This window comes from Astyanax mexicanus, chromosome 1, assembly GCF_023375975.1.
Source record: "Astyanax mexicanus isolate ESR-SI-001 chromosome 1, AstMex3_surface, whole genome shotgun sequence".
Taxonomy (NCBI): Eukaryota; Metazoa; Chordata; class Actinopteri; order Characiformes; family Acestrorhamphidae; genus Astyanax; species Astyanax mexicanus.
The window spans coordinates 84,886,792-84,911,132 of record NC_064408.1 but is presented as its reverse complement, the minus strand read 5'-3'; the positions used below and the strand labels follow the sequence as shown (position 1 = coordinate 84,911,132).

Genomic DNA, 24,341 nt, shown 5'->3' with positions numbered 1-24,341 from the left:
TGCTGTAGACACTTTCCCCACAACTTTGCCCTGATACAGTAATTAATGGAAGAACATTGCAGCAGACCTAAATTGTAAGGGTCAATAACTATGGGTCTTAATATTCATGTATTAAGTACTAATTATTAATACCCATGTATGTTTAAATACTTACAGATTTTGAAATCTTATGGAATCGTATGTCTTTTGTCACTGAAGAGTATTATGTGTAGATCAGGAGCTGAATCAATAGGAGCTAACAGTAGCTCAAACAATGAAATGTGGACAACTTCTAAAAGGACCTGCAAACTTTCCAGATACACTTTGTGACAAAAAACAAAAGCAAATGTACAAAAACAGCAAGAAGCTCTTCAGGGTTCAGGTACATCAAAGTCAACACCAGTGGGACATGGTCCATATTTGGCAGACGAGTGATCCACTCTGGGACATGAGGGATATTGTCCTTATTTTCTTGTTTCTTTTCTTTTTTTCTTTTTGTTTTCAGAGGGAAAAGAAGAGCTGCCGACACAAAGATCCTCTCCATGGATGAGGACAGGAAGGTTGGGACCAGGCTGTAGATTAAATCTTATTTTAGGACTTAATTTTAACTGCAAAGCTTGACAGGTACCTGGAGTTCATAAATGATGGTAAAATTGGTGACTTTGATGACACCAACCGTTTGAAGCGTTTTATTGTAGAGATCTTTGCAAATAAACTTGGAGGGAAAAGACTCCATAAACTCCAGTGGGTTGGGGTGTAATCTGCTGTTGGTTACTGCAATATAAGGGCAGTTCTATTTGCTCAAGCTGAAGGGAAGCCAACTTTGAGGTAATGGTGGTTTTGTACACTACAGTGGAAGAACAGTGGTCTTGCTTAGTTAAGGAATAGTTTTGTCAAAAAAGCTAATGTTTGTAATGAATGAAAGTGAACAGCCAGCAATTAGCACTAAGCAAGCAGATTAACACTAATTTGTGGCTACTACCTTTCATCCAGTCTTAGCCATGCTAGCATATTTGATTGCGCTATTCCTTTAAGGGTTTAGAATAGACGGTGGTATCTAGTGGTGTGTTCTGGACAGAGGGTTGAAGAACATTTATTATTGGAGATGCCTGGTGATGCATGGAGGTTTGGCAGCTGAATCTTCTAATGCTCCTGACACATAGGCAGGTTGACGAAGGTGAAGACGTTGTACTCGATCATGATGGAGAAGCAGAGGAAGATGGCATACAGGACCAGAACATACATGCCCAGTTTGAAGTCCAGCTTCCAATGATTGACATGGATGCCCAGGATCTGCACAAACAACAGTGTTAGCTCGTTAAAACTTTTTAATAATTAAAATCTACAGGGTGCCAAAAGTCGAAGGATAACCTTTTATCTCAGAAACAAAAGGTGAAATAAAATAAAAAAATAACATATTTAAATATGCCATCCTGAAAGTTGCAAAATTTTGTTTTTGATATAAAAATATCCTGCGACTTTTGACTCACACAGGGACCAATGACAAAACATACACAGCTTTCAGAGCAGGGTTTCACACTAGGCCAGATATTTCTTTTCCATTTAAAAGTCATGCTTTTTAAAAGGTAAAGAACATTGCTAATGAACAAATCCAAACATAGTTGTTGTTTATTGAGTTATGCAGTCTAGAAAAAAAAAATCTGCTTTGTGAAACTACCACCTTGTTTTTGACAACAGTAAAAGAACAAGGCTGGTTGTGACAAGTCCATTATCTTGCATACCAAGAGGAGATGTCTACAAATACTGCTTTATCAGTAACAAACATTTAAGGTTTTAAGTTTTATGACATATAAAAATACAGCTAAAGAGTTAATTAAGTAAATCTTTAAAAGTTCTTGCTTTTTGATTGAAAATTTGAAAATTTAAATTTATTAAGAGCATTTACATGCACTCATATATTCTTCAAAATCAGATTTCTGCAATTATCTGGTCATTAAGGAAGTATTGATATAAACAACATACTCTGATTTCTTAGAGTGGAAGAAATCAGAGTATGTTTAAAATCATATTCGGAATAATTTCTCAGTCTGTGAATGCGTGAAAACAAACCGCTGTACCGGAAATAAGTGAGCAGCGTTTAACACAGCACCGATGAGATGATGGCAGTTTGATGACACTTTCAGAGCGAAAATTAAAGGATTTAAATAAATGCTAGCTGATGCATATTCATATTATTTCTATATGTTGAAAACTGTGATGAGAAGATTTGTTTTTTACATGATGTTTACATCAAGTCATTCTGTGAGTATATTGGAGTTTTTAAATTATCTGATTCCACAAGTTCATTTAAACATATTGGTTGGATTACTGACAATTAATCTCCAATGTTATGTAGTAATCAGACCATAAAGTTCATATAAACACACACATACATTTTCTTTGTTTATTTAAAGTTTTATATAATTATTGTCGTTATAACTATTGTACTGACAACCAACCCCATTCTATGTGTCTTTTAATGTTGAAAATCTATGGCATTTAAAACCTAACAGCTAATTATATTAACAAAGCAGATGCATTGGAGATACAGCGGGGGGAGCTAATTGAGCAGCAGACTCACAGTGAGAGCCACAGAGCCCAGCAGCAGCACCACAGAGTACACCAGCCCTCGACTGTTTATCATCACCTGAGCGGAACAAAGAAGACAACATCAACACCCAGCAACATTTAATCCATTCAGCATTAAAGCCCCAATTAGGATGAGCCACTAAAGCATCAGAATTAGCCTCAGGATTAGTTGGGAGTTTACTAAACAGGGTGAATCGTAAGTATTATGCTGTGTTTTAGCTGTTTTGTTATTTGCAAGCCTCTAGAATCTAAAATATAAAATGTTATTTATTTCAGTGTAGGGTTATGCTTAATCTGGGCCAAAAGTAAGGCTCTAAACAGATTACAGTTTTTGTATTTATGTACAAATTTAGTCTAAAATGTGATCAGACCTTGAAGAACTTAGAATAAATTAAGAGAACCCACTTAAAAACAAATGCTGAAAAAACGCCAATTCTACATTACTACATTAGATTGTCAAAATCTTTCTGAAGTAAACAGTACTATCGGAAATGAAAGGTGGAGTAAGCTGTGATAGTAGAACAGACATTACTGTTTTTACAGTACATGGCTTTTATGGCTTCTGTACCATTTCATTCTGCATTATACTTGCTTTGCTGCCACAGGACCAGGACAGCTTGCAGTTACTGGACCATGAATTCTGGATTTTATCAGCATATTTTACAGAATCTTAGTATATCTGTCTCTAAAATAACGCTTAGTTTAGTGGGTCATTTAGCAAGACAACAGTCCTAGGCAAACAAGTTTTTCTACATCGAGATGTTTAGCATTAGGAACATTTTGAAATGGCCAAGTAAAGCCCATATCTTACAAGAGTGGAAATGTTGTGAAAGAGCGTGAGAAATCGGATACTCTTATGTAATATCTGGAATATTTATCAGACTTACAGATTAAACAAAAACATTTCAGCCCTTAGGCCTTTCTCAGCATGCTCTCCAGCATGCTAGCCAACACAGTTTTACAGACCAATCAGGTGTATAAGTGTTGGCAGGTTTGTTAATTTCTCGTTATTTTTCGAGTGGTTGCTTCGAAAATAGCATTGAGTTAGTTACATATTGAATTACTATTATTTTTATACTTATAATTAGACTTAAGTGCTCTTTTATTCAGACTGTACATATATGTGTCAGTAAACAGTATAAATATATTGAACCGTTTCCCAGACAGAGATTAAGCCTAGTCTTGGCCTATACAGCAATTTGAATGGAGATTTTCCATTGACTGTAAAATGCAGTGTAAGACTAGGCTTAAACCTTGTCCAGAAACTGAACCATAGTGGGCCATCTGGACATTGCTGGACACACACACAGTGTATTTAATGCTTAGTAGTATATTCCTGCTATATATTCCACTACTGCACATTTAACACCACATGGATTTTTATTCCCTTATGTTAGAATTACAACGTGATTCATAAAAGACTCAGACCGTATAGTTTTAACACGCGACTCACTGAACAAAGTCATGAGTATTTATCCAAGTAATGTGTCCGAAAATTGCCCACTGGCAGATAACTGTCTGGATCTCCTTACCTCTGACCCGTAGTTTATGGCCATTGTCTGCAGAGCCCAGGGCAACCCCAGCCCCACCAAGATATCAAACACATTACTGCCAATGGTGTTGGACACTGCCATGTCCCCAAGCCCTGGAGCACAAAGACAGATCATCAAGAACAGAGCATGCAGCTCATGTGAACCCCCCACCCCACCCCTAGGTTCAGATGTGTTTGGTGAACATGTTAAAAGTATAAAAAAAGAATTTAAAACCTACAAAGTTACAGAGCTTACTCCAACAGTCTGTTTCTTGATTCTACATTTAGGCCGCACTGAAAATTAGATAACAGAGATTGTATGCTCCTCTGGATGAACTCATAACAGACCGGATCAAACCTGATTAGGAGCTGGATGCAGGAAGCCCATAAGATGCCCATTTCCGGTACAGCTATGCTGAAGTAAACACTTTGATCTACAGAACTAATCATGCCTAATTCCTATGTTATGTTAAAAGGTGGGGCGAATATCTGAGCGTGCTTTCTGTATTTCAATGCAGTAACATCTCCATTTAAGAAGCATCCTGCTCTTCTCTTCAGATGATCTTCTTGTCTAATTTGTCTTAATCATTATCTATTGACTTTGAGTTTATTTCACTGTGCATTAGAACTTAGCAAATATATTTTGTTGAAATAGTAGAAAGTTTTAATATCAACTGTCAATAGTCAGACAAAAACACCACTTAAAAAAAACCGTAATAGCGACCACATCAGTGTGTACTCCGACTTTTGTGTTTTTGTATGCAGGTATTAGCCACACTAGTCTTAATTCCAATATGAAACTAAAAAAAGCATGCCTTAGACACAAATTGGTCTTGGTGTGGAAAGCTTTGTAATGTGTATTTGTTTCCTTCAAGATTCTTTAATCTTGATTTTTTTTGGGAAGAGAGAATTTGTAATTGTTAAGTCCTTCCAACAAACAACAACATATAAACTGTTTCTGTTTTTGGGGAAAACAGTTAATTGTGTATTTTCACATTATAAAACTGAAATGTGCTTTATTCAGACTTCGGACACACTTTAAATACAGTGTTTTTTTCATTATTTTACTCTGTTCTGAATTGTAAATTAATACTAAAGTCTACCAAACCATAAAGAAAAAATATGCAATTATTTAGTGAACAAAACTTGCTCAGATTTTTTTTAGTTTTGCACATATTGGCAATTTTTTTCTGCTTTATGAGATGAGGTAGAGTCACCTTGAATTGCCTTCAGTTAACAGCTGTGCTGAACTCGTCAAGAGTTAATTACTTGAATTTATTGCCTCTTAATGTGTTTGAGAGCATCAGCTGTAAAGTTGTAAAGGGGTAGAGTTGATATACAGTGTATAGCTCTATTTGAGTAATGTTCTAATTCATATTATGTTCAGAACAACTCAACTAAGTAAAGAAAACAATAATTTAAGAAATTAGTCAGTCAATCCAAACTTTTGAAAGTATCCTTAAGTGAAGTCACAAAGGCTTTCAAAAACATTATGATGAAACTGGCTCTCATCAGGACCACAAAGAGTTACCTCTTTAGCACCAGATAAGTTACTAGCTTCAGAAACCACAAGTTAACAGCTTCCCAGATAGGGGTTTACCTACATGCTTCACATAGTTGAACACTTTCAAGTGTACTACACAGTACTACTTAATGATCTAGGTGACTTTAGTATTAATTTACATTGTAGGACAAAAGGAAAAAAAAAACTTTGAATGAGAATGTGTGTCCAAACTTTTGACTGGTATGTGTCTTTACTTATGAGGACACTTAAAATAATTATGGTTGATATGTTCAATTAGAAGTTTAAATGATACTGAAATCCTGTTCATTACATAAAAAAGTAACCAATGATGTAAATTTTGATTTCAAAAGATTAAAAATGAACCTTGTCGAGCTACAATCAGGCTGGCAATGCAGTCAGGGACGCTGGTGCCCGCTGCCAGGAAAGTGATGCCCATTATCACATCCGGAATGCCAAGAGTGTATCCGATTATAGTCACCTAAAATAACAGGTGAAGAGGAGATTAACATAACAATGATTATCAGCATAAACAGAGTATAAATACAGAGAGAGAAAAAGCGTGAGGTTTTACACGTACCATCCACACCATGAAGTAGGAGAAAATGGCGATCCAGACGGTGGAGAGAAGGAATGACAACATGAAGTATTTCTCCCAGCGAGGCTTCGCACAGTTAGGAATGGTGAAGAACAGCAGCAGAAGCAGCGGCCAGGAGATCAACCATTTAGTCTTGTTCATACAGCCCCCTATAGGACACACATGTACACATAATCTTCTATTAGCTACAATATCCTACTAAAAAACACAAAAACAATATTTCAGAACCAATCTTTTTTTTGGTCTACTATATTTGGAAAATAGAAGTTTGTGTGAAATACTGTAAAATAACATAAAAATAATTTTATATTACATGTAGTTTTTTTCTTTAAACCTGCAGGCACGTAACAGTATTAGATGTTATCCTGACATAAAATCTTTGTCATCTGACATTACGACCAACATTTTAACCTAAAATTAACATCTACTGATGTTAGAGGCCAGCTGGGAAATTTGACCCAAATTGGACTAATAGTTATTAAATACAGAGAAGGCGACAAATGGCAACTGATTATCTGAATTTTGATAGCCCTAATAAATAGGTGTGGGCAATACAGTGGTATGAAAATGTTTGGGGTGCCCGAACCTTTTCATACCACTGTATAAACTACAAATATAAATTATAGACTGCTTTTAAAAGATAAAACTGCTATATTTATGAAAAGGATTTTTAAAATACAATCTGTGTCACAATATATTGTGTATGATACAATAGGACACACCTATTAACGTGTATACAAATAAAAATGAGGATTTCTGAACAGTTTGATTTTTGCTGTGCCAGAGCTTTCAACTGAAATCTTATTAACGTGTCTTATAATGTTAAGATAAGGTTTGATAGCCTTACCGCAAAATGTAAGATTTGCCAAAATTAGCATTTTGCTTTTCACAGTTGTTAAATTCACAGCATCCAACCTTTATGCATGAAATGATGCAACATTGTAAGAGAAAATACATGCATAACTGTACACATGAACACATTTCTGATACACATTAAGCACACAGCAGGTAGATTTATGTCCCCCCGCTCTCCCTCTCTTACGTGGGAGTCTGAATGGTGAGGTCAGTTCTCCCTCCTCCTCCTCACTGGGTTTATCCTCCGGTACATTTCCATTCTCAATGTCAGTCTTCCCATCAATCACTGCAGTCTCCACCCCATTGGCTCCCTGCACCAGCTTCTGCCTCTGCAAGCAAGAATCAAGACCAAGACAGGAGAGATTAAGACATTTAAAAATAAAAAGGTTTTAGTGATTTGGTTTATTGTAGTTTAGGCTCATAAATTGGCCACCCTTTAACATCATAACAAATCTCAAGATTTTTGTGTCGATCTCTGACCATATCCAAAACAATTTGGGTCAAATCAAGAGCACAACATGTAGCAAGTGCAGTTTTCTTCTCTTATTGTGTGGTGTTACCTCAGTTATAATGAGGCGACTGGCCATGCGCAGACGAGTTTTTGGTCCGAAGTGGTTGGTGACCATCACACGCAGACCAGCTTCAGGGAAACGGTAATTGGGTGGACTAGCATTGATGATTTCATCCACCATGACCACTGAACCTCGGGTGTAGTTCTTAGTGGGCTTTACTGGATGTGAAGAAAAATCAGTTAAACACAAACAACCAAATAAAAATAAATAAATCTTCTAAATGTTCTCAATCCAAGAAACTCAATCCGAGCCTGCATACAGCAATATGACTAACAAAGGTACCTACTTAAAAAACAACAGGCCAGAGGTCTGTAGTTTTTCTATTAGTTTTCTATAGGGTTCAATTTTTAATGGTTTAAAACAGTTCATATATAGTTAATTTCTGACATCATCTTGTTAATATTCTAAAACATAAAAAAATCTGTTAAAAAAAAAAAGTACCTATTTTTGCCTTTTTTTTGTTGCTACAAATACATCTTATAGGATCTTTCAACCGGGTTCAAATATCACAACATCTATCAGTAACAGCCTATTACCATAATAAAAGTATCTCATTTACTTGAAGTTTATTTGAAGTATTTAAAAACATGTTATAACGTTGGAATTTTAAGCCATTATTATATTTATTATTCATATAATGCATTGTGATTTTGAGTAATTAATTAAAATAATTAAAGGATAGTAGCCTGACCTGGATTAGTGTGTGTTTATAAGTGGGCAGCTATTCAAGCTGTGACTGATTTTTTGACGTATAAAATACTATAAGCACAGTTCATAATGCATTGTGATTATAATCCCAAATTAATCATATAGAAAGATTAAATTTTTATGCAATTTAACAAATATTTACAGCCATGTTTATAATGTCTTATAAATGCATTGTTATGTGTAATAAATGTGTTCAGAGAGTCCTATAGACCTGACATTCATAGAAAGTGTTGCTTTATGCAAACAAATCACTCAACACATGAAAACTCAGCTTTTTTTGGTTTGAAGAGCAAGTGTAGACAATATATCGTCACTGTCCAACAAAAACATGCATCATCTTTTTTGTTGATTTTTTTGTTTACTACATGATTTGAACACATAGGCTCTCCCTTACAATGTGTGAAAAATTCTTGATAAATGGACAAATACAAATTCTCAGCAATAACCTGAGATAAACAATTTTTACATTGACTTCCACTGAGTGTTATAAAGGTTTTATCTCTCATGTAAAGTTGCTTTTTCAGAGATACATGCTTCTCAATGGACAGTGACAATATGACATTGGGTTTATTCCCAAATCAGGATTATTCTTTCGGTTTAAGTGTTTAGATGTTTAAATGTAAACAGATTTCTGTTAAGCTAGGATTTTCTGAACATTTGACAAGCAGTATATGCCTCTACGTCTCAATATGATTTATTCCAATCCCTATAGTACTGAATCTAAACAGAAAAGAATCAGAAGCACAACAAGAAAACCTTGCGAAGCAGAAGCGGAGTGGGTTTAGTAAGGCTAAACAGACAGGCAGGTCAGCATGTGCAAGTAGGAGCCAGAATCAAGAGGAATTTATTTGAGAAGCCAGAATTCACTAGAGAGACTGCCTTAGACTTCTGGAGGAAAAAGAAAGAGCAGGAGGATGAAAAGAACAGGCTGAACTGGAGTGGAGGGGGCACCGGGGAAGGATGAGAGGATATAGAGAGAGGGAGAGATGAAAGAACAGGAGAGACACAGGGGGGTTACCTTCTGGATAGCACTGGACTCAAGTGAGAAGAGCATAAGACACACACCAGAACACACACACACACACACTCGCAGGCGCACACACACACACGCACAGAGCCACAACTCAGCACACAACCTCAGCAACCAGCCCTGCTGATCGGAGAAAAGAGATGTGTTAAAAGGGAAAACACATTTAAATTAGTTCGTTAATTGATTACATAAGATGATAAATTAGATAGAAATGGCATGCAGTATTGTCGTTTAATACCCTGTCAATATTGTGATTACACCGATACTGGTATGTATTAAATGTCAGTAGTGTACCATAATTAGAATTCTAGCACTAATAAAATATACTGGCTTAGAGGCACGAGAAGGAAATGGGCTCAAACACCAGTACAAACTAAGTATTTCAGAATGAGAACATGAGAACCTAACTAGTATTTATTATTTATTAATTACTATGGAAAAAAAACACCTTACACATCTACAGTGGCTTGCAAAAGTATTTATACCCCTTAAACATTTTAACATTTTGTCACCTTAGAACCACAAACTTAAATGTATTTTATTTAGATATTAAGTGATAGACCAACACAAGTGGAATGAAACAAAGTGGAATAAAAAAGATTCACTGTCTTTAAAATTGTAATCAAATAAATATCTTGAAAGTCTGATGTGCAAAAATATTCAGACCTCCTAAATAAAATAAAGTTTAAGTTATATAGCACCTTTCTAGATACCCAAGGACGCTTTACAATTTACACGTTTTACACACAAGCACATTATTACACATTAACACTCTTCCACACACCGGTGAGAAGCGGCAGCCAATAGCGGAGGACTGCATCGGGCACTACAGCATTTACCCAGGACAGAGTGCCAATCTATATCTGGGCACAGTCATACATACATTTACACACACAAACTTACATATATACCACACTTTACACACATACACACCAGATCAATTAAGAGTGTCCAATTTACCAGATCAATTTAGAGTATTCAATTTTCTGGGCAATTTAGAGTATCCAATTTACCTGATCTCCATGTTTTTGGACAGTGCAATTGCCTTCAGAAGTCATTAAATTGGTAAATAGAGTCCAGCTGTGTGTAATTTAGTCTCAGTATAAATACAGCTTTTCTGTAAAGGCCTCTTTGTTAGAGAACACTAGTGAACAAACAGCATCGTTAAGACCAAGGAACTCCAGAAAGGTTAGAGATAAAGTTGTGGAGAAGTTTAAAGCAGGGTTAGGTTATAAAACAATATCCACATTTTGAACACCCCAAGCCACAATATTCAATCCATCATCCAAAAATGGAAAATGTATTCTACACCTGCAAACCTACCAAGACATGGTTATGGTCCATTCAAACTGACAACAAGGAGATCGAGCAAGGAGAGCACTCAGTGAAACAGCTAAGAGGCCCATGGTCACTCTGGAGGAGCTGCTGAAATCCACAACTCAGGTGAGAGAATCTGTCGACAGGACAACTATCATAAGTCATGCGCTCCAAAAACATGGCCTTTATTGAAGAGTGTCAAGAAGAAAACCATTGTTGAAAAGAGACATAAGCAGTGCTGTTTGCAGTTGCATTTTGCATCTGTGACGAGACATGAAAACTGCTGTTCACAGACGCTCTCCATCCAACCTGGCTGAACTTGAGCTGTTTTGCAAAAAAGAATGGGCAAAAATCTCAGTCTCTAAATGTGCAAAGCTGGTAGAGATAAACCCCAAAACACTTGCAGCTGTAATTGCAGTGAAGGGTGGCTCTACAAATATTGATTATACTGAATATTTTTGCACGTCACACTTTTCAGATTTGTGTTTGATAAAAATATTTAAAACCACCAATCATTCACAATGATGTGTTACTTTGTGTTGGTTTATCAGTTAAAATCTCAATAAAATACATTTAAGTTTGTGGTTGTAAGGTGACAAAATGTAAAAAAGTTCTAGGAGTATAAATACTTTTGCAAGTTACTGTAATTTAACTTAAATACAATAATTCTTGGCACCAGAAGAGGTATCATGAGTGGAGCATCCAAAGGTCTCTGAGTGGCAGGTGGAGAACGGTTAAAATTACACAGGAATGCTGTTCTGCTGCATGAGTAACCACATGTAATAAAATAATACAACAATTTCTGTACTTTGAGAGAAAAGACGCAGATGATTACAGTGCAGCGCACTGACGGCTGAAATATGAAAATGCACAGTCTTTCTCATAGGGGTTCACAGTAATTTGGCAACTGAAGCCGCTTGAAGCTCTTGTATGACTAATATTTTTTCAATCTTTTGTTCTTTACTGTTCTATAGTTCATTTTGTAAGACCTAAGAACAGCTTGGTAAGGAATTGCCCAAACAAAATACCCCTTGACAGAGAGCCTCACACCAAGAGAAAATTCTTTAAAAAAAATGTGTCTGCAAACATTTGCAACACAGTCAACAGAATAGATGAATAATCTATCATTTATCACTGAAAAAACTAAGCTAACTAAGTTGTTTGTCTAGAAAGAAACTCTGTAATGTTTATATCCGACACAACCATTTTAATAGAGGGTTTAGATGTGATTTACATCCCTTTAAATAACATAATTTATTTGGCTTTCTACCTTTTATACCCAGTTCTGAAGGCCAATTAACTTATCCCTGTTTCTATAAACCCACTCCCCCACTAGCAATGGCTTCAAAACACAAGCATACAGACTAACACATTTTATTCACATTTCTATTCTTCAACATATGAAAAGGCAGCCACTACATCATTTTAAGCTTTTTGATGCAGAAAGGGTGCATCCGCAGCTTCAGTGCATCAGCAAACAGACACCTGTGCTGACCAACATCACACTAGGAGTGCCATCTACCTATCCAGAGAGAGCAAAGCCAATTGTGCTCTCTCGGACTCCTGCTGCTGATGGCGAGCAGCAAGACTGGGATTCGAAACAGGAATCATTAAATTCGAAGAGGGTCGAAAAACTGGCTTTTAAACCGGCCAAATACAAAGCAATCTTCAGTGAACTCCGCCTGTCTGATTAGCCTTACCTGTACCTAGTAAAGGCACTGAGGGGTCATCAGAGACATAGCCGAAATAATCATTACCATCTTCCAACTCGCTGCCGCTTGCTGCGTTACCATTAGCCACATTCTTGTTGCCTTTGCCCATGAAAAAGTTCTGCATGCTGGAGTTAAATCTGGGAGGAAAAGAGAGAAAAAGAACAATTATTCAAATGATTTACACAAAACATGACAAGAGCATTTCTCATTTCCAAAACTGTGCCATGTTTTTAGCAAATCTATGTAATTCTGTTGTTTCGGCTTAATCCTCACATTTAAAATTATGGCCCATATAAACAGAAGGAAGTTATACAGCATAAACAAAGAGCTGAGACTGGGTCCAGCATGTCACCATGAGGTGGGATTATTCAGACATAACAGAGAGTGAGGCTGGCATGCAGTGAATTTCACACAAAGATTAGCAACACTACTCAGCGCCCTATGGAACATGATTAGGTGGTGTTCCAAGAATCATCTCCAAATCACAAGATGATCCGTAATATTCTGTATCAAATTTAAAATCATTAAAAATTGAAGTCCTAAACTGACTTCTGATCTGCAATAAACAACTGGAAACATACAATGTTTCATACCAGCACTGTTTGGTCTGGTTAAAACGAACTCATGTTCGTTTGTATTCTAGGTGCAGTTTGTTTCAGCAGGTGTAAAAACAGTAACTGCACTCAGGTGTGGACCAAAACAACCATAGAACCACAAAAGAAAGGTGGTCTCAGTCCGGTTCCAAACAAACAGTGGTTTGTTTGTGGTGAGAACGTGATTCTGTCTCGATCTGAGCAGACTATAAAATACACTTATCGGGTTTCAGCTAAACGGCTGTTCAGGTGCAGTTTAACCTGATATATTAGCCAGATAATTATGAACAAACGCAGTCTCTGCTGCTGCTCCATGCTAAGCTGTTTTTACAATGAATGCTGTATGTGCAGTGTTCACTGCTTGGGGCCAACTGAATAAATTCAAATAATGATACGTTCTTGTTCATTTTTAGAGCAAACACTGGAAAAGCATAGTTTCCCTTCAAATTAAATGTTGTCACATGTATGTATTCCTTTTTGCCTATGAAGAAGAGTACTTTCTTTAAACAGACTTAATAACATATCTATTTACATTTGGACTTTGTAAAACTGTGGTGCCCAAATACGTGCAAGGGATGGAACTATAAAATAATGCCCTTCTAATCCAGATTATTTGCTGTAGCACAGGACTCGTACACTATAATAATTTTTTTTCTCTTTGCATGCATGCATTTACTCAGGAACTATAAAATTAGAAACAGCTACATTTTAAATGCATTTAGTCTAAAATCATCCTCTTCATGTCATTCACAGTAACACAAGACCAGTACTGTCCCACAGAGCATCCACACAAAGCAGGTGAAGCCCCATATTTGGGTCATGTATAATTAGGACTTGCAGCTGTGGCCGTTATCCACATAGTAATCAGTTAAGACCAGAGAGGTGTGACGGGTTAGGAGGACATCTAGTTGATGATGAGAATCTTCTCCTTACTTCATTATCAGGATATATCCTGCGTACATGACCACCAGCACCAGGCTCTCCCACCTGAAAAGAGAAAATCACCCATCAGAACGAGTCCACCAACCATGCACCAATCACAAAGAACAAAGAAGAACTGAGAAGTGCACTCACCACACTATCTTTTCATCATAGATGAACTGAAAATGAGAAGAAAATACACCATTGTATTAATCAGAAACATTTTAACTGGTAAGTTACTAAAATAATTAAACAAATTATTTAATATCAAATACACAACACACTGCAGGGTGTTCATAATAGATCTGATATGTTTTTGTAGCTGCTGTTATAGAAATAAATACACTATAATACACTAACTGTACATCAGTGTAACACACAGGCCATATCTATTGCTAACAAAATGACAAAATAACAAAAAACAGATATTAATCATATAACTTTTGAGATAAAAGCAAACTGAACTAAACACGTCTATTTATCTGTATGTAAATTAAATGAAAAGGAATTGCATATTATATTAATACATTAATATGAAATATGAAAGTCTACAGTAGCTAGTAAGTGGCTACAGTAAATAATTGTTTTTTAAAGCATTAATAATAACTTGAATATTTTAATGGTAATTCTGCATATACTCCTGGTAAACAACATGATACCAAGTACCCTTTCCCTTATGTACTTGTTGCTAGAGAGGCTGAAAGTGTTTAAGGAAATTTCATGCAGGACTTACTGCAATCAGTGCCACTACAGAGAAGGTGTAGTAGAGAGAGTCACGGAAAACAGCCCACCAGGTCAGCAGCACCACCTAACAGAGAATCACACAGCTTTAGTCACAGGCTACAGGGCTGCATAAATTACAGAACATGCTGCATGTGAGGTCTATTACACTTCATGGATTAATGAAGCTTTATGAAGCTTTACTGTCATGTTATGGCAATCTAAAGGTTCACAGTAAACAAACTCGATTTGTGTATGCCGCACATGTAAATAGAATTACATTTTCTAATTAAGTTAAACTTCCAATTTCTCACAATACCTCTTCTGCTGGAAGGTTAAGAGTAAGCAAAAGTTTCCTTTAAGTAACAAAGTTCCTGATCTTACTTGTTCTTTTTATGTTTATATTATTTGTTAATGTAATGTTAATTTGAACTGGTATTTGAAAAAAAAAATTCTATTAAAAAACTAAGTAATCTAAATAATTTCTATTGCAGACATTTCTAACATTCATTTTTTCCCTGACATTTTTCCCCTTAGGACCAAAAAACAAAAACTCCACTTTTTTGCCATCTGCAGCTGCCGAAACCTTTTTCTGCATTCTTACATTTAGGAGACATCCTCCAAACTAAAGAATATCTTAGATTTGTATCAGTAAATGTCATATTATTATAACTTTCTGCTTTTACATTTTGCATCACTCACTATACTCTAACATTTTTTCCTATAGTTACCAATTGTGCTGTTTTACCCTGATTATTGTTTTGTATTTTTGTACTGTATTGTGTGGCTGCTAAATTCCTTCAGGATCTATTAATCTACCTATCTATCTAAAAAGAGCAAACAAATTACTGATTTCTTCTGATTTAATGTGTATACAATGCATTTGTAAGGTTCCCATACCCTTTCCCTTCTTGCATTGTACTAAATGCATTTTATAAGAAATTAAAACCAAATCAAACAAAATCAAACCGTAACAGGATGAAAAAACAAAAAATAATTACACCACCAAGCACATAAAAGTAAATCAGGTTACATAGTCAAGAAATGTTATATAATAACCTAAAATCAAATACACTACTTAAATTACAATTATTACATTATTTAACAGTTAAACCCCATTAACATGGTCTAATTATGTCAGCCTTACTGAACTGAGCCACTTCCACCCAGCTTAAACAGTGAACACTGTGTTCCCAAAGTCAGTCCAAACACACAGCACTGACTCCACAAGAACCCCCTTTAGAAACGCTTTAACACTAATTCCATCAGGACACAGATCCAATCCTCCTCCCGCGGGAGACAAACTTCCACAAAATAAACCTTCATCCCTGCAGCAGCTTCCACTGTAAACAGAACAGAGCAATCTGCACTCTCTGCTGACATCAGCAACACATCCTCATCTTCTGCTTTGTGCATTCCTCCATCCAGTCCTGTCTCTCTGTGCTGTGTTTTTAAGTCCCAAACCTGGGTCAGAGAAAAGACTCTGCCTGAGGCATTTTTCAGATTCACCGCAAGTAAATAAAGGAATACAACAAACATGTTCATTGAATGCTCTATTGCAGCTCTTTTATTTATACAATAGTTTTCAGTGGCTGTGTTCAGTGTCTGTTTAACTGTAAGCAAATTAAATGAAATTTATGAAATTATAAAAAAATTTAATAAAAGCTTTTATTACACCAACTCTCAACGCACTGCCCTTATTTATTTTTCCATCAAAACAACCATACAGAAGTCATTGGCTATTGTCTAAAAATATTAATTGCTGCTGAGGCTCATAGATTGTATGAATCAGAATTTGGCTCCAACAGCCTAAATCCTTGGACGTTCTGTCTATAGTCCAGGCCAGCAGAGGTGGTGGTGTGTTGTGGAAAATAATATGGGATGCTTTTATTGGTATGGAAAATTCTGGATCATGTTTTACTAACCAATTGCTCGAATGCTATATAGGCTATATGAGTATTTTTGCTGACCATGTGTCTTCATGGCCATAATCTCCAAACAGGTTTCATGAACATGACAACGAGCTCAGATCTGAATCCAAAAGAATATGTTTAGAGGAATTGAGTGACACGTTCATGTCAACATAAACTAGAACCTAAAAGAAATGTCAGATGGAACTGAATCATGTGGAAATCATATAATGTAGCTGTTTTTAGAGCAAAATGAACAATCCAGTATTAGTATAGGTGTTTCTAATAAAGTGCTCAGAGAATCTAGATTTAGAAGCAAGTGATTTAAACTGTTCTGCCCTATATTGTTCACTACTACCTTTTGTATTTGTACTTTCAAATGTAATAAACAGTTGCTGAGTCACACACACCCAATACTGTCCCAACACACCTGCATCATCATAAATAGTACTTTACTACTGCTGCCAGTGTAATCATGTCTTATACTATAATTATTGTAATAATTACTATAATAATTGTCTTAAGAGCTATGAAGCCTTTTATTTTCTAGAGTATCTTGCTACACAGGTCAGTGTAGTGTTCTTTAGATACTATGGGATATAGCAAGTCATCGATTACAACACTAATTCCAGTCCCATGACTGTAATTAATATAATTTGGCATGACAGTGTATTACTTTAGCACTTACTAATAAAGTTATGATGTGTTGCACTGTCAAGAGATTTACAGAATATCATATTTTATATCCCATCATGCTGCACATGGTGTGAAACAGGTGTGTGGTGATTTAGGTCAGATGCTCATTGGAGAAGTACAAGCTTCCCCTTCTTGACAGCAATTCATTAGACTCCCATCTCCACTATAAATCCAAAGAAGAAAACCTCAGACTCCAGACGAGCCTGGGCTGATCCTTCCTTTAAGAAAATTATTTTAGAAGAAGGTGCAATTGTGCAAATGCGGCTTTAAGGGAATAGTGCCAAGTGCACTTAATCCACCTCTGTCCATCGCACTGAAATGATTTCAGCCAACAAATCTGCCAAACAGCAGTTGTGTGTATTTGTGTAACTGTTATGTAACAGTATTTCATCCCTAATAGAACAGCAGACGCTGCTTAGAGTGGCAGTGCCTGTTTACTGCTGTGATTATGAACAATCACAGCCATTCAAAAAAGCATACAAAACCCCTACTAATACAAACACTAATACCACAGCCAAACAAATAACCATCTACATGACCAAATAACCAATGTTATATAGGTTTAGAGACATTTATTATTCATTTATTTATGAACAAATAATATTTGTTCATAAATACATTAATGTGGTGAGACTCCTGAGCATTATAACTAAATGTTCATGTATGCAGACACACAAACACACACCTGTCCAGCAAAAATCCCACACACTCCAATAATGCAGAGGATGTTGAAGACTGCAGAGCCGACGATGGTTCCAACTCCCACATCACCATGTGTGATAAACACACCTACAAATACAAATCACAGTAAACACACCTTAGGTCAGCACACATTAACCTATGCATGTATAATAGGCATGCACATATGTTTGCATATTAACGATATATACAAACTAGGCAGGCAATCATGGACAGACAATATTATTAAGCAGGTTAATTAATCCTTGTTTATGCCTGTTAAACTTTTTCAGGGCCCATACTGCTGTTCAAATCTACTTACAAATTTTGGCTTAAATTGCTCATATGAAAAAAAATATTTATAATTGGTCATATATTCTATTATTTTATACAATTAAAATAATGTAAATCAAATAATTTGCTATATTGAGGAAAAAAAATACTGTTTTAGCATGATGACTCAAAGAAATTATACTACAGCTTTTTGCAAACTGCATGCTGCATTTCAATCAGATGTTTTATTATTTATAATATTTTTTAGCAAAAAAAGGGACACTTATTCACATCTGTTAGGAACAGATAAAGGTTTTTTTATCCTTGGTGCTGGTTAAGACTGGTTAAGTCTCAATGTAACAGTTAAATGAGCTCCAAAACAGGGCAGTCAATCAGAACAGAGCTTATTTAAATGAATCAGTCTCAAAATCTTGTTTTAATACAAATAGGACATGTAGAATAAGACACTAAAACCTTTACATGCCATGAAATATTGACTGTTTATTGTATGTAATAGATACTTATAGTAATAAAACAATAGCTAACTGAGCCAATCCTTCCCTTTTGGTAAAAAAGTCGTTCTTTTTTATTTGAATAGTTTTACATTAAACAAACTAAAATGTGCTTTATTTAGACTTACTAAACACTTTCAATAGTAAAGTAAAAACTGATTTCTCCCAAAATGAAGAAATGATTGATATATAATTATTTGTTGGAAGGGCTCAAATTTAGGATATGCACAAAAAATTATGAAATCTGCATATTTATAAATTTACTTTAGGACTACAATGTTTGTGTTTCTTTCCTTACCTATTACAGATGCAAACAGCTCTGGGGCAGAGCTTCCTGCAGCCATGAATGTGGCTCCAGCTACATCCTCACTCAGGTCTAACTTCTGCAGAACACAATTACACCACACAACACACAGTTTACAACCAACAAACACCAAAACACACCACTCAAACACTGAAGCACACAGCCCATGAATTACAACCACACTACATCCCACAATCCACATACATTAAAGCACAGAAACAAAACAAAGAATAAGCTGCACTAAACCAAGCTAAACCAATTTATAATCACATCTTAATCTAGGTAAGCAATAAATAGACAGTCAGTGTAAAAAGTGCTGCAGTGTTAAGATCTTACCTCACAGAGCTTCTCCAGAGAGGTCACAAAGTAATCGTCACACACGATGGCCAGAGCCAGGAACATGTAGAGGGCCTGCAGGAGACACACACAGCCAAGTAGCCAGCAATCAGGACACACTCAATAATTATCAGCTTGCACAACAATAATTAGTGGTGTATAGGCTTCCATTATTTGCTAGATAAATTAGGCTTGTAGCTCTATTATAAAATGTCATTAACCAAAATATGTTAACTGTTAAACAACATTCAGTATTACTAATGATAAAGTAACATATAAATCACTAATGATAAATTCAAATGTATTTTTTAGATTTAGATTTTTAGATTCATGTACGAATTCTATCAGTCAGGTTCAGACGTGAGTATTGTGGCGTGGAAGAGGAAGGAAGACCCGTGAGACTCATGCTGAATGCTCAATAGCTCCTTTATTAAACAGGCTTGCCACTCACTTACAGTCTTTAACAAGACTAGGAGAGCTAAAACCATTCTCTCTATAGGCTACCAACAGAGCCAAGTGACTAAACTCACTATCCACCTACTTTACGGTGAGTGCCCTAACCAGCACCCATCTGCATGGCCCCTCCCCATACCCTAGGTTACGGGGGAGGTACCAATTACGTAGGCTGGAGCAACACAGCACAACAAAATACAAGAGGCCCCACACACAGAAGAATAGAAACATGCCTACAGGCAGCCACACACACAACCCAGAGCCGCCACAGTATCATCAGCCTGTAGCCCCGTGCTAACCACGGCTAGCACTGCTGGAGCAGCATTAGCATTAGCTGCTTACCGTGCTAAGTGCTAGCTTATTCACCGTTCAGAGGCGAATATATCCGACTGTAGTCTGCACGTTTACCGTGTTAAAACAAGGTACATGGGACGAATAACTAGCTGAGAGCACCCTGGCTTACCGGAACACTCAGAGTTTGTCAGTGTAGCCCTGTCAGGCGCTAGTGGTAAGTGACTAATGCTAATGCTCCAGCCTTAGTGCTGTCGTTATAAATAAGGAGGCCAGTCACTTGTTAAAACTTGATTGGGAGTTCTTGTCATGCTCAATGTGGCATTTGTTTACAAATAGACAAAAAAAAACTAAGAAAAAGAACCAATCAGCTTCCATGGGAGACTAGTGTGAAAGCCCCTCCTTGATGTGGAGATCTGAGTAAGAGCAGTTGCCATAACAAATAGATAAATCTTTTATATTTTTTGTGTATTATTACAAATGCTAAAAGCTGTGTGAGGTTTGTATCAGATTATATAAGTGATTCAAAATCAGTTTCTGAATTTCAGCCTCAAACAGATAGGAGGTTTGTCCTGCATGACAAGAAATACAGAAACTGGCCGGCCGTGTTGCCTATAAAGACTTTGCTATGCTATTAATTTTGCCTTTGTTAAACTAAACCCACAATGTGATGGCTGGTCCTTAGTCTATATAGCTCTCACTGAGTTGTTTATCTGCCTCATACAGTGCTGTGAAAACAAAATGTAACGTTGTTGTGCTAAAAAAATGGTGTATATAATATCAGGCCAGACTGTTGAGATCTAAAGAGGAAGAACATCTTGTCCTGGGCTAAATTGTCTTTTTTGTTGGGAACCTCCAGGGTTTGGTTTAATCCTGTTCATGTTTTATTTTATCCTGGGCCAATTTTAACCCTACTCTACCCTATAAAACAGTAAAATGACTTTTCTCCCTTCTCCCCATCCAAAGCCACAGACACTGACGCAGAGGCTGGAGTAAACCAACAGCTGTGTGCTGAGCTGATCTGCTCAGACAAAAGGTGATAAACCTCTAGTGGTCGGTGCTTAAGCACCACAAAAGCCATAAGAGTCAAGGAGAGAAAGATGGCCACCATAAACTAGAACTAGCCAATGAGCCTCCTGCTTAACTACAGGTGATTGACTCATGTATAGCTCTAAAAATTAAATGATCAATCAAGATGTGCAGTCCTCCAGCATGAAACATGACTTCCTCTCTGTGTGGCTCCTCTGGTGAATAAATTATAGATCAGTCTTCTTGGTGCAGCAGTAGCAGCAGTAGAGGCAATGGTAGTAACAGAAGTTGTCCACAGGGGGAGACGGAGCACTGAAAATGATCCAGTGTATAGGATTTTGAGTAGATGAGGACAGAACTAGTGAGGTTTAACTAACACAGCACAAAGCAATACATTACAGCATCATACAGCGAGTTACGTAACTATCAGCAGATTTTAATTGTGCTGCAAATGGTCAGTGTGAGCAGGTCAATCAGGCTGAGCTGAGGCTATTTATATTATTAGGATTAGGATTATTAGGAGCGCTAGCAGCTGCAAAAAAAAGCTTTATGGTACAGGTGAATGATGCTTCAGTAATACAAATATAACAGAATTAATCATATTTTTGGTCAATGCTGTACACTCATTCTGTAAAACATACTTTTAGCCTGGTATAAACCTATAAGATGCATCAAGGTCAAGTGAAGGAGTATGTACAGTTTGTACATGTACAGAATGTGTACTCTTCAGACACTGATAAAGAGAGAGTGTGATAGATGTGCAGGATAGAGGTATGATGGGGAGTGCAGATGAGTTTTGAGAGAGAGGGAGAGAGAGAGAGAGAGAGAGAGAGAGAGAGAGAGAGAAGAAATATAGGAAAGAAATGATGTGCAATATGGTCATAAAATAACATTACAATATTTTAGGATATAAGATCATGATTTTGTACAAAATAATGATATTGTAACAAAATAAAAAAATGTTAAAAAAATAAAGTAAGTAACTGCAAAAATCTCTGCATGCAGAAATAGGAAATTAAAAAGACATACTACTTTCAGGAATATTGCTATTATCACGATATGGAGTTTTATCAGGTTAAAAATGTTTGAGTTATTATTGAATACAATATGGCACAGCCCTAGTGCTAGGAAAGAGAGAGATAACAAAAGAGAATGACACAAATAGAGAGGAAAAAGTAGAGAAAAAGAGAGAGAGAGAAATAGAGACAGAAAATAGAAAGAAAAAACGAAAAGAAAAAGTTTTAGAAACTAGAAATACAGTCGGTTTCGCTCTTACCGCCAGGATGTGCAGTAAGACGGCTCCACTCTTCCTTTCAGCATTAGTAAAATAGTCATCAGGGAACTCACGGATAGCTGCAAAAAAAAATATACAAACACAAAAAAAATTAACTTTGACATTCTTTAATTCAGTAGAACTGTATGAAGCTTAAAGGCTCTTCTGTAGTGACGTCTGAAAAAAGCTGCAGTATTAACTGCAAAATAACAATTTTCAGGCTCAAGAAAACAAGATTTCTAAATTAATGACACTGATAACATGTTTACGAGCAATTCAAAGTAGAAAAGGTTGGGACAATGCAGACAAAGGCTGCAGATTTTTTAACTTGTGTTTGAGACAGTATTAACCCAAAATATTTCAAGTTTTGTCTACTCCACTTTATTTTATTTGTTAATATACATCCATTCCGGCATTGGAACCTGCTACACATTTTAAAAAAAGTTGGGACGAGGCAGTAATTTAGGTAAGGTAAAATTAAATAAATAAATAATAATGGGATTTCAAACATTGTTCTGTCAACGTAATTATAGTCAGGTTTTTTTTTTTATATTTGAGGAGCAAAGATGAGCAGAGGATATCCAGTTTGTCACAAATGCAAAAGAAATGGTTAAAATGTAAAAAACAGCAATCCTCTAAGAAAACGGAAAGAGCGACATGCAAGTGGATATTCCCCCCTGTTCAGTGCATAATATCTTTAAACCATTCACGTGTTTGGGAGGCATTTCAGTGAGAGAAGGACATGGACACAAACCTAAGCTTCACACCTGCAATCTCTAATTCCTCAGAGAGCACTGCATTAAGAACAATCATTTAACAAGAGCTGATCGAACCACAAGGGCCTAGTTTAGCATATATTACCTCCAAGCACTACAATACAGAGTTACATTCACAAATGCTGCTTAAAACTTTACTGTGCAAAACAGAAGCCTTATGTTAACCATGTCCAGAAGTGGTGTTGACTTCTATGAGCACAGAGGAAACAAGTAGAGCAAATACAAAAAAAGAACCATCCACACTGTTATCAGTCCAACAGACATGGTCTGCACATGTGGTGGCACTGGTCAGTTTAATGATTTTGGGAACACTGGTTGTTTAGACCATGCTGGGCAAGCATGGCCAAATTAAATGCAACATAAAACATGCTGGTCAAGTGTTGGTTACCCAGCAAGTTTACCAGTATAGATTTTATTAGATCATCTGAAACAAACACATCCACCACCAATACCAAACAGATTAGCGAGGAAGTTGTTCACTAGTTGGTCCCCAGACAAAAAGTGTTTTGAACAACTAGTACACTGGTTCTGGTATACAACCTGCACCACATCAGCACCAGACAAGCTTAGACCATCTTAAACCATCTTACACAGAATTCCATTTTATGTGTAAGAACATTGACTAAATGTAAACAAGATAAAACATACACAATGACAAAAAACTACCAGCTTTTTAGCCTACTGATAGGGGTGCAGTGTGTGTGCTTTGTCAAGAGCATGTTGGACATCAGAGCAATCACACATTTTACATTTACATTTTGGCATGGGAATTAGGGATGCACAATATATTGTTTAAGCAGCGTCATCGCGATATGCGCATGTGCAACAGTCACATCGCAGAATGTGCAATGACACCAAAGCCAATTAAACCAAACACATAATTTTGCAATGTTTTAATTGACACAAGAAGTAGATACACAGTGTTCTAATTTTCTGAGTGAACAGCGTTCGTTGTCTTTGTGTCTGCGTGAGTTACAGGCTGCTGCTGCCTGAGAAGCGTGACCGCATGGCATCCACATGGCTGGGCACGTGCTTGTAAACGCATAGGCTGACAGCTTGTCGAAAACTGTGCACCTTAGTCTGGCATATTTTGCGCAGATATTTCCAGTTACGCTTTTATTTCCAGAAAAACGCTCTTATTTACTTTTTAAAAGGCCATTTGA

The 24,341-nt window shown here is 36.5% G+C and overlaps 1 protein-coding gene across 2 annotated transcripts in view; it reads right to left on the bottom strand.

The window, feature by feature from the left end:
• Window positions 1-248: 248 nt before the first annotated feature.
• slc24a4b (solute carrier family 24 member 4b) overlaps window positions 249-24,341 on the bottom strand; it is a 77,208-nt gene continuing 53,115 nt past the window's right edge. Inside the window, exons 3-17 of one of the 2 annotated variants that reach the window (XM_007255474.4) lie at window positions 22,406-22,482; window positions 19,357-19,431; window positions 19,015-19,099; window positions 17,939-18,042; window positions 14,661-14,735; window positions 14,081-14,106; window positions 13,940-13,993; window positions 12,402-12,550; window positions 7,635-7,804; window positions 7,262-7,403; window positions 6,202-6,368; window positions 5,988-6,102; window positions 4,101-4,213; window positions 2,561-2,626; window positions 249-1,272 (exon numbers count right to left, since the gene is read on the bottom strand). In XM_007255474.4, coding sequence (XP_007255536.2) covers window positions 1,123-1,272; window positions 2,561-2,626; window positions 4,101-4,213; window positions 5,988-6,102; window positions 6,202-6,368; window positions 7,262-7,403; window positions 7,635-7,804; window positions 12,402-12,550; window positions 13,940-13,993; window positions 14,081-14,106; window positions 14,661-14,735; window positions 17,939-18,042; window positions 19,015-19,099; window positions 19,357-19,431; window positions 22,406-22,482 — 1,568 coding nt within the window. In that variant the 3' untranslated portion in view covers window positions 249-1,122. The remainder of the gene's footprint in view (window positions 1,273-2,560; window positions 2,627-4,100; window positions 4,214-5,987; window positions 6,103-6,201; window positions 6,369-7,261; window positions 7,404-7,634; window positions 7,805-12,401; window positions 12,551-13,939; window positions 13,994-14,080; window positions 14,107-14,660; window positions 14,736-17,938; window positions 18,043-19,014; window positions 19,100-19,356; window positions 19,432-22,405; window positions 22,483-24,341) is intronic. The other variant, XM_022684509.2, reaches the window with a different exon arrangement.